Below are 12,982 nucleotides of genomic sequence, written 5' to 3' on the forward strand. Positions count from 1 at the left end.
GGCAACCAGTCCAGGTTGTACCCTGCCTGCTGCCCGAAGACAGCTGGGATAGGCTCCACAGCAGGCGACCGTGGTGAAGAAAAGTAATCCATAATGGATGGATTTTGGAGAAGCCTGCAAAGCAGTGAAGCCACAAAACGTGAAGCGCCAAGTGGCGAGGGAACACATTTTACAAGGTCACAGATGAAATTAGTTCAAAGCACTTTCAATTGCAGCAAGGGCACAGTTATGATATATCAACCTATTTCAGTTTTATTAAGCCATTAAACTGTAGTAAGCAATATTATCACTCATCTTGCAATAAAAAAAGATAACAGGCCAGTTAGATATTCCAAAAGGTTTTAATAGAGCATTTCTTCCCGAATGAGGAACTATGGATTCAAACAAAGTATTTGGTGGGTAGAGAAAATATGCACAAGCTTATGAGAGTGTGGCCTTTTATATTTCATACTAATAATAAATATTTGGATTGGGATGGTTGTGTCTTGTTGGGAGCAACATTCCAAACGAATATATGTCTGGCGATGGGCCGAAACCTCCCAAAATTTGGTAAAATTGATATATCTTTTTCACAAATCTATACATGTGGGTGTTATTTTATTTATTGACCAATCTCAAGAGTTGAAAATTTCACGCCATCTCTGAGGATGCCAAACATGACATTTTTGGGGTCTCGTGGAAAAAATGATCATTTAGGAGGGATGAGGATTCCGCCCAACGCCAGCAATATTTACCTGCTAAAATGTTTTCTTTTAAAACTCACAATTTGTTTTTAAATATAATTTATGCTTTTACCAATATAATTTTATTTCTATAGTCTTCCATAAATAATTTCTCTCGTATCAAAAGAAGAGAATTCATAATTATGAACAATGGCTCATTCATTGTGTTCAATGACACACACACACGCGCGCGCACACGCACACACACACAAAATGCAGCAAGTAAGGAATGAATCCTCCACAAATATAAACAGCCTCACGTTGCCCCTTGTGGCTTGATTGATAAGAGCAACACAAAGTGACCAAGACTTCATCTTACAAACATAATGCACATTAAGTGCACCTTTGAGCAGTACAAGTGTAGTTCATAAAAGATTAAAGTGTAAAATGCTATTGTATAAAAGATGGCAGTGATCCATTCATAGGTCCTCTGCACTTGGTATAAATATTGTTCAAAGTTCATCGTTGCACGCAAACACGTCACAACTGACTTGCATGACGTACAATAGAAGCAGACGCGTGACTCAGTAGGGCGCAGCGGAACACTAAATGAGGTGGGCGGAGAGGAGCGGGGCGCCCAAGCTTTGTGTTGGCGGAGGCAAACGAGCTCTACAGGAAGTTGGAGGTGACAAAACCTTGGCTGTGGCTCACTCTGCTCTGGTGGATCATGGCGCGGTCGTACGCCACCTGCACCGACTTGCGGAGGCTGGGCTTGCGGCCCTCCAAGATGCGCAGTTTGTCCGCAGTGTTGTCCACCCCTAGGGGGCTCACCTTGTCACGTGTGAGCCACTGCCTGTGGGTGCAAGGACAGATGTGTGAGACATGCAGTGCATGGCGCCATCTGGTGGACCGGGGCCCAACAACTACGGGGGTATATTCTCCGGCCGGCTCAAGACAGAAAACGTGATCTCCTGCGCGCATTCTCCCATCGACTTAAGTGTGTCACTTATGCACCTTCATTGAATTTACACACTTTGGGTGGACTTAGGTTAGGATTTAACCGGACGTGCTCCCGCTTCCGGCGCCATCTGACAAACAGAGTTGGCGCGCCTTTGCTATATTTGAGCAAGACCAGAATGCTCATCTCACCATGTTCGTTTGTTGTCGAAGAAGAGAACCAGGTAGAGCTTCTGGCTGCTCTCCTCCTGCCTCTGCTCCCCCAGTCGGAGGACATCTTTGGGTGGGACCGGGATGGGCACGCCGTTGAGCAGCAGGCCTTCTTCCGGCATCTCTGGGTCAATAATCTGAAACAAACTTGCAGTCAGCCAGGCTGATGATCCCACCTCAGCGGTGAGTCGGTGCCCGAAAAATGTTTACAAAGGCATATGAAAGGGCTGTAATACCAGGGCGGGATAGGAAGGATATCCTCGACACTTGGCCCAAACCAGGTCGAGAGGCTCCAGCTCGGTGTCATCCTCAGATGTTTGGCTGCCGTTCCCTACGGTGAACAATAAAGCACATACCATTTACGGTGAAACGGAAAACATGAGAGAAGAAAATCGACACGCACCAGTGTAGTCGGCGTCTCCATTGACTATCTCCAGGAAGGGAACTTTGGAAAGGGCAGGTTTCCCCAGGCTTCGTTTGGGCGGCGAGGTGCTATAAAACAATGTTGATCCATTTTAGTCGAACAGTTGTGTCTGACAAGCACAACAGATACGACACACGATGTTTTTACATTTCTTTGCGGAGGACCGGACAGGGGCTGTATTCGGAATCGGACCCGCCGTCTTTGTGTTTGTCGAAGCCATTGGTCAGTCCTGAAAGCAAAGGAGAGCAGTGTCAAGAGAGCTGGAAGCAGACACACGCTCAAGATTGTCTGACAACATGGGTGTCCTCCGTTTGGCATAATTTCCTCGTGGCAAGAGCTGAGTAGAATGCAATCACAGAATCAATCATGCCCAACATATTTTGCTGTTCCGACCTTAATGACCTTTTATATGAATCAACTCTCCTTTGAAGGGTTTAAACAAACATGAAAGGCGTGACTGTGGTTGTTAAAAGGAGGACAAGTGTACGTAGATGATAGTTTGTTGTTGATCGATAGACATGGTCACGCCCGACAGTATTCAGACAATGACAACCAAAATATTCTTTTCTATGTTGATTTAGTCATAGCCTATAAGGTATCATGAGAAAAAAACTAATGATTAATGACGGGGAAAAACTTAAAGTAAAAATGTATTTTATTAATGTCAGTCATTTACTTTTAAGTGAAGGGGGAAGGGAAAAAAAATATTTTTTTTGTTGGGGAAGTCTGTCGTCGAGAAACGTAAAGAGATGCATGCATCAACGACTGACATCATTCGGTACACCTGCATTCATACACACTAGAGTGGGATCCAACATGAGAGCTGCATGTTTCCCAGTGAAAAGAATGGAAATGAACATCTTGCGGAACATCTTGGCCTTTTGCAAAACAATACTCTTCACCTTCACTATGGGTACGGCCTGAGAAAAATGGCTGCCACATTCCACAATGTATGGCAAAAGCCGCATTGCATTTTGGGACGTGGCAGCCATTGTGGGAAAGTTGTATCCATGGTGAACATAAACATGGCCGTTTAGGTAAATCAGCAAAGAAGGCACACGCAAATACTAGAAAGGGAAGGTTATTTTTTTTCTGGGAAACAATAGAACCCAACACCTCGGAGGCACCATCACGAGTGAGCTCTCAAAGCGTCTCCTGGCTGAGACTTGGCTCAAGTCTCCCCACTACACGTCACTCGAGTCGACAGAGGAACTGCTTTCCTGGCCTTAGCTGCTTCCACCAAGGTTGACGTTTTAAAACTTGTTTTTAACTATGTTCAAGGTATTTGGGTGTTGAGAAAAGCGCTAGATAGAATTGGTTTCATTATTATTACTACATCAGTACAAAGATTTAGATTTTTAGATCAATAGCTTGAACACCATTCTTTCTTCTTTTCAGTTATTATTTCCTTCGCCCGCCAACAGTAAAAGGATTCGCTATTGCGAGCAGTTTTTATTTTGTTTGGGTGATACGCAGGGCTAATGTAAAACAAAGAACAAAAAAAAATATGACACCCAACAATGTGTGACATACAGTCAATAATGTTTAGTAGTCACAAGAAAAAGCACAACTGAGCCTTCTGTGGCCATGCCAGCACTTGTTTGTTGAGCTGAGAACTGTGCACGAACCACAGTAATTTTTCTTTGAAAATTTAGTTAACTGATCTAGGCCCAAGTCAAGAGTTAATCAATTTATCAGTTGGGCATCCAAATTTGCTGTGGTCAGTTACATTTTGTGTAATTCTGCTGAATGTGACAATTAGTCACAATCCTGTGACGAAATGAAGGCAAAACTTCGTTATGATGTACATTGCACAGCAAAATTTAATTTGTTTGTTTTTCCCTACAGTTGTACCCATCATGTGATCGGAATGGGGCTGATCACGTGATTTTCAGCTGGTCGGCATCAGCTGAAAAAGATTTTTCAGTTTTCTTAACTTCTATAATCATTAAAATATTTTGTTTACTTGAGTTGAACCACTGCTGACTCGCAGCCATTAAAACCGGGACTGCGTATTGGCAGACTCTTCAAAACAAATGACTTGGACTTGGGTGCATAAGCATTTTAATCGGGACATCCCTGTAAGCAACATTTGGCCCATTCCTGAAGTGTGAAGTGTATGGGGTCTAACTGGCTAGAAATGTACCTTGCATGTTTTAGCTGGTGCTTCATGTTAAAAAAGTCAAAAAACAAAGACAAGGTGAAGCTTCTTACCACTTCTCAGGCTTTGATTCAGTATTTTGTCCAGTTCTCCATCGGAGTTCATGTCTTCACTGGGGGTCCACGGCTCATTCAGACAGGGGGGGCCGATGGCTTTCTGAGGGGTTTTGGTAGGGGTGGATAAAGGTGTAGTCGAGGGTGAGACGCTTGTACTGTCCTCCTGCGACTCCTTCCCATTTGGTAAAGCATGGTCTCTGAACATCTTAGCCCCATTTTTTGCCTTTTTGAACAACACAGATGTCCGTCGTCCAACGCCACCGGCGAGGGGCCGTGTTGGGGTGCTGAGGTCAGGGAGGCCGTTGGCCACAGCCTGACCCTCGCTGTGCAAACTTGGCGGTGGCAACGTCTCCTCGGCTTTAGTGCAACTGTTGCGTCCCGCGTCGCTGTCTGTGAGGGCACCGACGAGCTTTCGACGTTTGCAGGGCCATCTGGAGAGCGGGGGCTCCTTGGTGATCGGCCGCAGCGTGGGAGGCTCCAGGGGTGCGTCGCCCAGTCGTGGAGGAGGGGCCGGCCCGGTGGGTTCCAGTGTTGGGGGAGATGTGGATTTGAGGTCTTCTGAAAGAGGGGAGGAAACATGAAATGCAATTTCACTCAGCATGTAGTTCCATAAAATGGTCATTGAGGAAGTGGTGTGATGTGGTGATGTTGTAGCCACGCTGGAGAATGGTGTCCTGCCTCTCATCCAAAATTGGACCGAACTGCACAAAGAGGTTGAGTGGAACCTCTGAAGTCAAACACGGCCAGTTCCAGTATGCCGGCCAATTTGATAATTGCTCCGATATTGAATCCATTTTTCCCATAGGATATGATCAACATGGAAATAATCTGTTCCTGGGTCATACATATATGAAATGTTTGAACATTCCTTAAAAATTAGATACATTTAAATAATATAAATAAAATTATCAAATTTTTTAAGGAAAATCATGCATATCAATAATAAAATATGAAATAATGTAACGATGCCAGACAGGATGAAGTGTAACTTGCCGGCTGGTCGGACAATAAGGCTCACAAAGCTCACTTACTCTACTTAAAGTGAAATTGAGTGGTGGCAAGACAAGCAATATAATAAATAAATCCTGTCGCTCCACAGTGAGCTAAAGTCACATGAGGCAAGCGATGGGTCAAACCTTTGCCCAAAATCTAAACCGTAGCACAACATTGGTGCTTGACTTAACGGAGGTTCCACTGTATTCTGGGGGATGCAACATCATATACACTCACATATTAAAACGAGTGAAGAATTAACATTGCTCTCACAACTGTACACCAGCACCACGGTGTTAAATGGTGCCACTGACCAAATCGGTTTCCTCCCACCTTCTCTTAGACGGTATGAGCCCGTCCGGACCCGAAGTGGGATGATATGACATGACTGCACAGTATGTGGCCAATGGAGAGTGGTGAGTCCATGAGAGTGATGTGTAGAAGAGGTGCAGAGTGCACTTGGAGAGAGGAGTTGTGAGGCAGCCATGGCTAACGAGACTCTGTGGGCCCCTACTTACTAGACTGCAGACAGTGGGGTTGTTGGGGTTGGTGCGTGGGGGAGACCCTGGCTCAATTACCTGAGGACAATGTGCCGTTAGCGCATGTTCACAACTGGTCTCAATGAAACAAAAGTGGGTTTCAAGGGAAAGGAATAAAAAGAAAATAAATGTACATGCACCAGCAAATTGTCTTACATGCCGGCTTTTGATCACCAACCTTTGTCTGACGTTGAAAGGCCATTTTCTGCCTTGATGTCGTCGGCTTTGTTGTCTGCCTCCTCCTCCTCATCTTCGTCGCTGTCATCTTTTAGACGGCCGTTGTGAAGGCTGTGGCGGTGCGGACCCTGCCGGAAGCGAATGTTGTTGATCTCGCGGCGGAGCAGGCGCATGCGTCGCGTACGAGCACCGCTGCATCGCGTGGAGCTGACAAAGTCCAGCTTGTCCAGCAGCTCCTTCAGCTGCTCCTCCACACTCATATGGAGACGGTTGTCTGGGTTCAACATGCAGTCCACTGGACAAAAAAATTGAAGGTGAGGTTAACATCATAACTCCTCGAAATATTCTTTAGATTTGTCTACAGATGTCCCTCAAAGGTTGAACGTCTTTAACTTTTAGTTGACCTATATTTTTTAAGGAAAATTGTGCTTAAAATGTAAACTTTGGGCATTGAAAATGGATCAATGTGTGACAAAGCATATCATTTAAGCCATCAGCGCGCCTCACTGCAGCTAAATTCAGCCAGCATCAAACCATTAAGTCTGTTTGGCGTTTTTAAGAAACACCTCTCAATGAGAATATGTGCGAAGACTGACTTTGCAACGGAGGTTACTGTGACGTAAGTGGACTAAATTTAAAGCAGTTAAGACTCTTAACCTACTTTTGTCAAGAGTCACCGTGTTTAGTGCAACGCCTGTTCTGAGATAAAGCAAATAGCCAAGCGGTTACTGCTTTTATTTTGAAGGGTTCTACTACTAGTATGAATTTGCGAAAAAATATCACCAAATTGTGGCATAAGAGGTTTCGGCACCAGCGGTAAAAACAAAAGAAAGAAAATACTGAAATGATTTGGGTTATTGGTTGATCAGAGCATTGTGCAATTAATGTTAAGGGGTCATATTTAACGTCACCTGTACAGCATGAAATTTCGGGCTACGTAATGAATTATTCCACATATAACTGAACGGAAGTTGAACAGCATCACACAAAGGATTATGGTTGACTCTGAGGGACCACTCGAGACAAAAAAATAAAAACTTGTGTCATACCGTCCTCCCATGTGCATCTGTAAAATTCACGCTTCTGCGGTGACTCGGGTAGGTGCATGCCCGACTCCAGCTCCAGGCCCATGTTGGAGGCTTGTCGTTGGGCATGGCGCAACACGGCTCCCCCAAGGTCCCGAAGACGCAGTGCGGCGCGGTGGAAGATGGTGTCCTTACTGTTGTACAGTAGGCAGTTGGACACCATCAGGATGAAGTCAACCTCCAAGTCAGCCACAGAACGGTAGACATGATTTTCTAGCTTGGAGCGCATTGTTGAAAAGTCCATTGGATGGCTTATGAATTCCATGTAGTCTGGCACCTGAGGAGAACACACAGACGGGTTAATGAGGACAATAAGCAAGCTGAGCATGATTCTTGAGACATAGCTCCTCACCAAGTAATTTACTAGCTAGATCGCTTAGTTCGCCATAGATCTTATCCCTGAATCTCACAAAGATAATGTCTTTTCAGGGATATTTGTATGCCTTCTAGTTTGTGGGAATGATGCACACAGATGTTTTAGAATGTCTGACCTCCTTGATGTTAACCGGTTCTGCGAAGATCTCAGCTGTGTCCTTCTCCTGCAGTTGGTCCATAGTTGAGCGGAGCAATAACAACATCGGGGTCAACTGCAGCTCCAGAGCTGCCTGATGGACTTTGATCTGCAATTGTTAAATGCGCATGAAAATGAGTGGTGGAAGATATTGTACATCCGTTAAAAAAAAAAAAAAAACTCTTTCAAGGCAAGAAAAAAAAAGAAACGCAACATGACTCCACTTTAAAAGTCAAATATCAAGTCTTTTTTTTTTTTTTTTAACTTGGACAGAAAGTTGGCCCTCCAACCTGAAATATTAGGGCTGCACTGAGTTGAGGTGCAAAGTAAATACCAACGCCACGAATTTTCACTAATTACCAGTAAATTGGCTGTTAGTAAAAATTGTAATAAAATAAAATGAAGCTCATCCAATAGTGGCTTCCTTGTATTGTATTTTGGCAAAGTAAATTGATTTACACTATCTGGTTTGTGTGACAACTCGGATATGCATCATGGCAGCGAAGAGCTAAAAAAAAAAATACATGGAATTGGATCTCCTCAGATTGGAATCAGGCCTCTTCCATGAATCTAAGCGGATACAAATCTGATGCAACTTTGATATCAAACATGACAACATCAGTGAAAATACAGCCTTCGATAGCCTCGCTCAATGTTACCTGTTCTCGTTTGAGTTTCTCCCGTTTACGGATGAGCTCCACCAGCAGCCTGGCCTTTTCAAGGTCATGTCGAAGCTTCTGCCAATATCTCAGTGCTTCTCTGGCCGAAGATATTTGTTCATCAACCACCTCAGGCTACAGAGTAAAATAGTCAAAAAAATAAACTTTATATGAATTGTCCCATCCGATAAACATTACATCCGAGAACTATCCTATCAATTTTAGAATATTGCTCAGAATGTTAAGAAACAGGAAAACAACTCAAGTCCTGGCCTGACCTGTTCAGAATTGCGTTGTGGTTGGACATTAGAGTGCAAACGACGAACCAGTGGCACACCGTTTCTGGACTGACGCTTCAGTAACCAGTAACTATGCAGCCTCTGCATGAATTGGCTCTTCCTTTGAAAGAGAATACCTTTGCAGATGGCAGTCAACCTGGACACAAGCAAGAGATTCAACTTGATTAGGACCCGACCGATGAATCGACTGGCCGTTTGCATCGGCCAATTACGGCCCGTCAAATATCAGCCAAAAATAATCAGTCAATATTTGCCAATTGTTTTTAATGTACGCAAACCATTTAAGGCAGTTGTACACAAGTAACACTGATGTCATTATTTATTACATATAAGTCTATACAATGACCATATTTAATTAAATTTGCTGATAACGTCATTCTATGGACCTGTCATTCAAACCAAAGCAAATCTTAATATTTTACAAGCAATGCTTCGATGAGCAATGCACCGACGTTGTGCAAGGAATTGACCGGGATGTCACTACTTGACACACAACCTAAAGTCCGTTGGTTTAAAAACATGTGAAATATAAATCAACCATAATTGTGTTAAATATCATACACATTCAACTACTGGTAAGCTAATACAATTATAAGGACATACGGACTTACAAGGTCCTTCCATTATCTAAGCAGCTTATCCTCACGCGGGCGCTGGATCCCGGCTATCTTCGGGCAGTTGGCGGCGTGCACCCTGAATCGGTTGCCAGCCAATCGCAGGGCACACAAAGACAAACAACCACCTGCGCTCACACTCATACCTAGGGTCAATTTGGAGTGTTCAATCAAGCTTCCATCCAAGAAAACATATCAGTCGGGTCCTGAAGTTGAGAGTTAAAGATTTTAAATGTCACCGTTTTGACCATGAGTTTGATAGAAGCTTTGATGGAGAGTAACATGCAATCCTCACATTCACACACTCCTTATTAAAAGATTTTTTCCTCAATGCTTGATAAATAATAAAGAATAAAAAAAGATTACAATATTCAATATTACAAAAGAAGGATGGCCGCAACGCTGGTTAATGAGTGTGTATTGGATAAGGTGAAATCAAAGGCTGAATATTGTGGCAATGTATGAGGACAAATTACAAATATAAGGACTATATATGCATGGTGCTCATACAACAACGAAGGTGAATTACACTCAAATATACCTGCTTGCGGGTATTTCAGGCACTATAACTTGTGGCGAAGCATTGTTCAGTGTTGTGGGTTCTGTGTCCCTCTTCCCTTTCTTTTTATCCATCTTGCTATCGCTCTCAGACTTTCGGCCTTTTTTAGGTGTCGCGGGACCATCTGTGTAGGCACTCTGCCCCCGATTGGCCCTCCCTCTGCTGCCCACCACGCGTCCTTCACTCTCCTCGTCAGAAGTGCCGTCTTGGCCCGCAGGTGAATGAGTCTCACAGAAGGCCGTTTTCTTGACGGAAAATGTGGTCCCGTTAACATTTGTCTCTCGTACTGGATCGATTTTCATGAACAGGCCTGCACGCTGTGCGCAAGTGACGTGAAAGGCAGTGTAACAGTTGGCCTTGTGGCACTGGATGGATGCCCCGTGACCTTTCTGCTTACAAAGGTAGCAGGTAAGTTTCCAGCGTGCGGGGGGAATGTTGTTGACACCTTCCACTGGTTCCAAAAAAACTGTATTGGCAAAACAAACTTCGGGGATCCAGATAGCGCAGACTACATGCGCCCAGCGGCCGTCGCTGGTTTGCTTAAAGGCGCCGCCTCTATTGGGGCACAGCACACAGTCAACGGGTTTCTGAGGGGACTGAAGGCAGCAGCGGCACAGCCACTGACCCTCGGGGATGTAGGGAACACCGTAGCATTCTTGGTGCACGGCCAAGTTGCACGCGTCACAGAAAAGGATGACGTTGCTGTTGAGGCACTCGTCGTCCAGGCACACGCAGCAGAAGGCATCGTCGTCAATGGCGTTCTGAGAGGGCACGCGGATGCGCGCCTCCCTGTATGCCTCGTCCTCAAGGCGGTCCACCAGCAGCTCAAAAGTGTCTGCTGATAACGTAGCGCAGCCGTCTGCTCTGCGGCGAGCATTGACCATCTCGAGCCAGGCGGAGTCTTCCTCGTCCATGTCGTATTCAGCCAGAGTTTCCTGGTCCTCGGACGAACGTTCGATGTAACGGTAGTATGCCGTGGGAAGAGGAGGTGCCTCCATGTGGGTGAAAGTGTCTATAAGTCGAAACGAAGGCTCAGGGAGGGGTATTAGGTGATTGTGCGTTGCATTTAAATTTTCAGGCGTTTGCGGTTGCGCGCGGGTGCAGTGGTTTTTTGAAGGTGGCGGAGACTTGAAAGACGGACATTTGGAGTCTTTCCGGCGGCCACGGGGCGTGATGGCTTTGCTGACCATTTGCATAGCACTGATAGGAGGCGACGGCTGCTCACTGTTCTCTTTGTTGCTATTACACTCGCTGATGTCCTGCGCCATCATTTCGTCTTCGGTGATGACGGCCAAGGGCTCCAAAACAGAGATGCGGTGAAGCCGGCCATCCAGCTCCACTTCCACAACCTTCTGAGCCTGGGCATAGCTCAGCGTTTCTCTGCTCGGGGATGATTTGAGACTGTATGGGGATGGGGATCGCTGGCGGGCGCCAACGCCGCAACCGCTAACTGGTGTCCCCTTGGACTTCCTGTCATCTTTGCCACATCCTGGGCCTACCAGGCCTTTTCGACGTGGCTTCCTCATAGGCCACTGATCACACGTTCCCTCCTGTGGAATAAAAAAATAGCAAAAGGACACCATCAGGCAACTAGAAACAACAGCAAATTTAATTTGAATAATAATCAATGGTGGTGCAAACAATGTGAAAAATCTGTTTTATGTTAACACACTGTATGTCAGCACTGCATGCAGTTTACTGCAATAAAAAATGTCCATTACAACTGCTACACAAGTTACAGAAAGGTTTCCACCAATGTCTTCCATAATCGAATGCAGGGGTCTCCAAGTCCGGCCCTCGTGAGCACCTATCCAGCCTGTTAAATGTTAGCCTGCTCCAACACACCTGATTCAAATGATCAGATCCTGATAGGATAAGTGATTCTAAAAAAAGATTTGTTGGAGACAGCACAAGTGCGTGTGTATGTGTGCAATGTGCATTGTTGAAATGTTACTGATGAGTAAGTAATAAATATGTGAGTGATTAATTCTTTGAAGCATTAATATTAAAAATTGATTAAACATTAGTGGAGGTGATAGCGTGAACAACAATTTTACAATGCTCATGTTAATAAAATGCAGTAATATACTGTACCCTAGAAAATAATAAAAAATAGATAGAGTATGCCATTATTATTATTATTACGATACAAAATTAAACCAACGCCATATACCTAACTTTTTTTGTCTCGTCGAGGTCGGCCGAGGACAAGAACATGAAACGTTTGCATTATTTTCGTTTGGTGTAACTTAAACAACTTCACTCCTGTCCGTCTCAGGCAAAACACAGAAGCGGCCAGCCAATCAGCTTTCAGCAATACTTGATGGAGGCACCCAGAGCCAATCGCGTCGAAGAAATCCGCAACCTCCAACACCTCTGTGCCCTTATTTCAGGAGTACGCTGTCAGCCATATTTACAGTTTTAAAACAACATAATAAGCACTTTACATCTTATTTTCGCCATTGTTATTTTGAAACATGGTCTTACGTCCATTCTGCCCGAAAAACGCGTCATGACAGTTATTCGGAGCGGTCATATAACATTTTTATTACCAGCTAGCTCGGCTGCTAACTTTGACAAATGTGCTGTACTAATTTAAGGTTTTATTTATACGCTGACAAGGAAAGGAGAAAACACATCGTCGTTGTTTAGTAGGCATTTAAAGTTTTTACGTGATTACCGATTAAAATAAACCATTCTTACCTATTATGGCAATTGGGTGACACAAGTAGCTCCACAGCCGGCGGTCTGAGGCGTTTCTGCAGAAATGGTTGCCACCTAGCCTGTGGTCTTACTTACTGGACTCTTAGAGCTAAAAGCTAACTTGTTCTAAGCCAGCTACAGTTAGTTGCAACAGCCGGTATGTGTCGTTATTTATTAACGCGTCCGCCTTTCCGTAAAACAGCGATTACGGAGTTGGGGACTGACACCCATACAGTCAACCAACATACGGATAACATATCCGCAATTTTACTGTAAGAGACTATCTAATGTCGACCCAATTTTGTGGGTTAGCCGCCTCCGGCTAGCTTTGCGAATCCATGCCAACTCCAGTGACATTACCACACAACGTCCG

The 12,982-nt window shown here is 44.6% G+C and overlaps 1 protein-coding gene across 2 annotated transcripts; it reads right to left on the reverse strand.

Moving 5' to 3' along the window:
- Window positions 1-322: 322 nt before the first annotated feature.
- Window positions 323-12,955, reverse strand: brpf3b (bromodomain and PHD finger containing, 3b). Of its 2 annotated transcripts, none has more exons than XM_088289702.1 (13): window positions 12,610-12,955; window positions 9,889-11,456; window positions 8,713-8,869; window positions 8,435-8,569; window positions 7,756-7,884; window positions 7,229-7,541; window positions 6,181-6,474; window positions 4,468-5,025; window positions 2,401-2,482; window positions 2,233-2,321; window positions 2,066-2,160; window positions 1,812-1,966; window positions 323-1,515 (listed from the first exon to the last, which is right to left on the reverse strand). In XM_088289702.1, exons 2-13 carry the CDS (start codon window positions 11,430-11,432, stop codon window positions 1,332-1,334), a joined length of 3,735 nt encoding a protein of 1,244 aa, XP_088145828.1. In that variant the 5' UTR covers window positions 11,433-11,456; window positions 12,610-12,955; the 3' UTR covers window positions 323-1,331. The 2 variants fall into 2 exon arrangements, with proteins under 2 accessions (XP_088145828.1, XP_088145827.1); XM_088289701.1 differs by having other exon boundaries at window positions 4,468-5,028.
- Between the last annotated feature and the right edge of the window lie 27 nt (window positions 12,956-12,982).

The sequence above is a fragment of the Idiotropiscis lumnitzeri genome, chromosome 3 (assembly GCF_059441095.1).
Source record: "Idiotropiscis lumnitzeri isolate Australia: NSW breed Sydney's pygmy pipehorse chromosome 3, RoL_Ilum_1.0, whole genome shotgun sequence".
Classification (NCBI taxonomy): Eukaryota; Metazoa; Chordata; class Actinopteri; order Syngnathiformes; family Syngnathidae; genus Idiotropiscis; species Idiotropiscis lumnitzeri.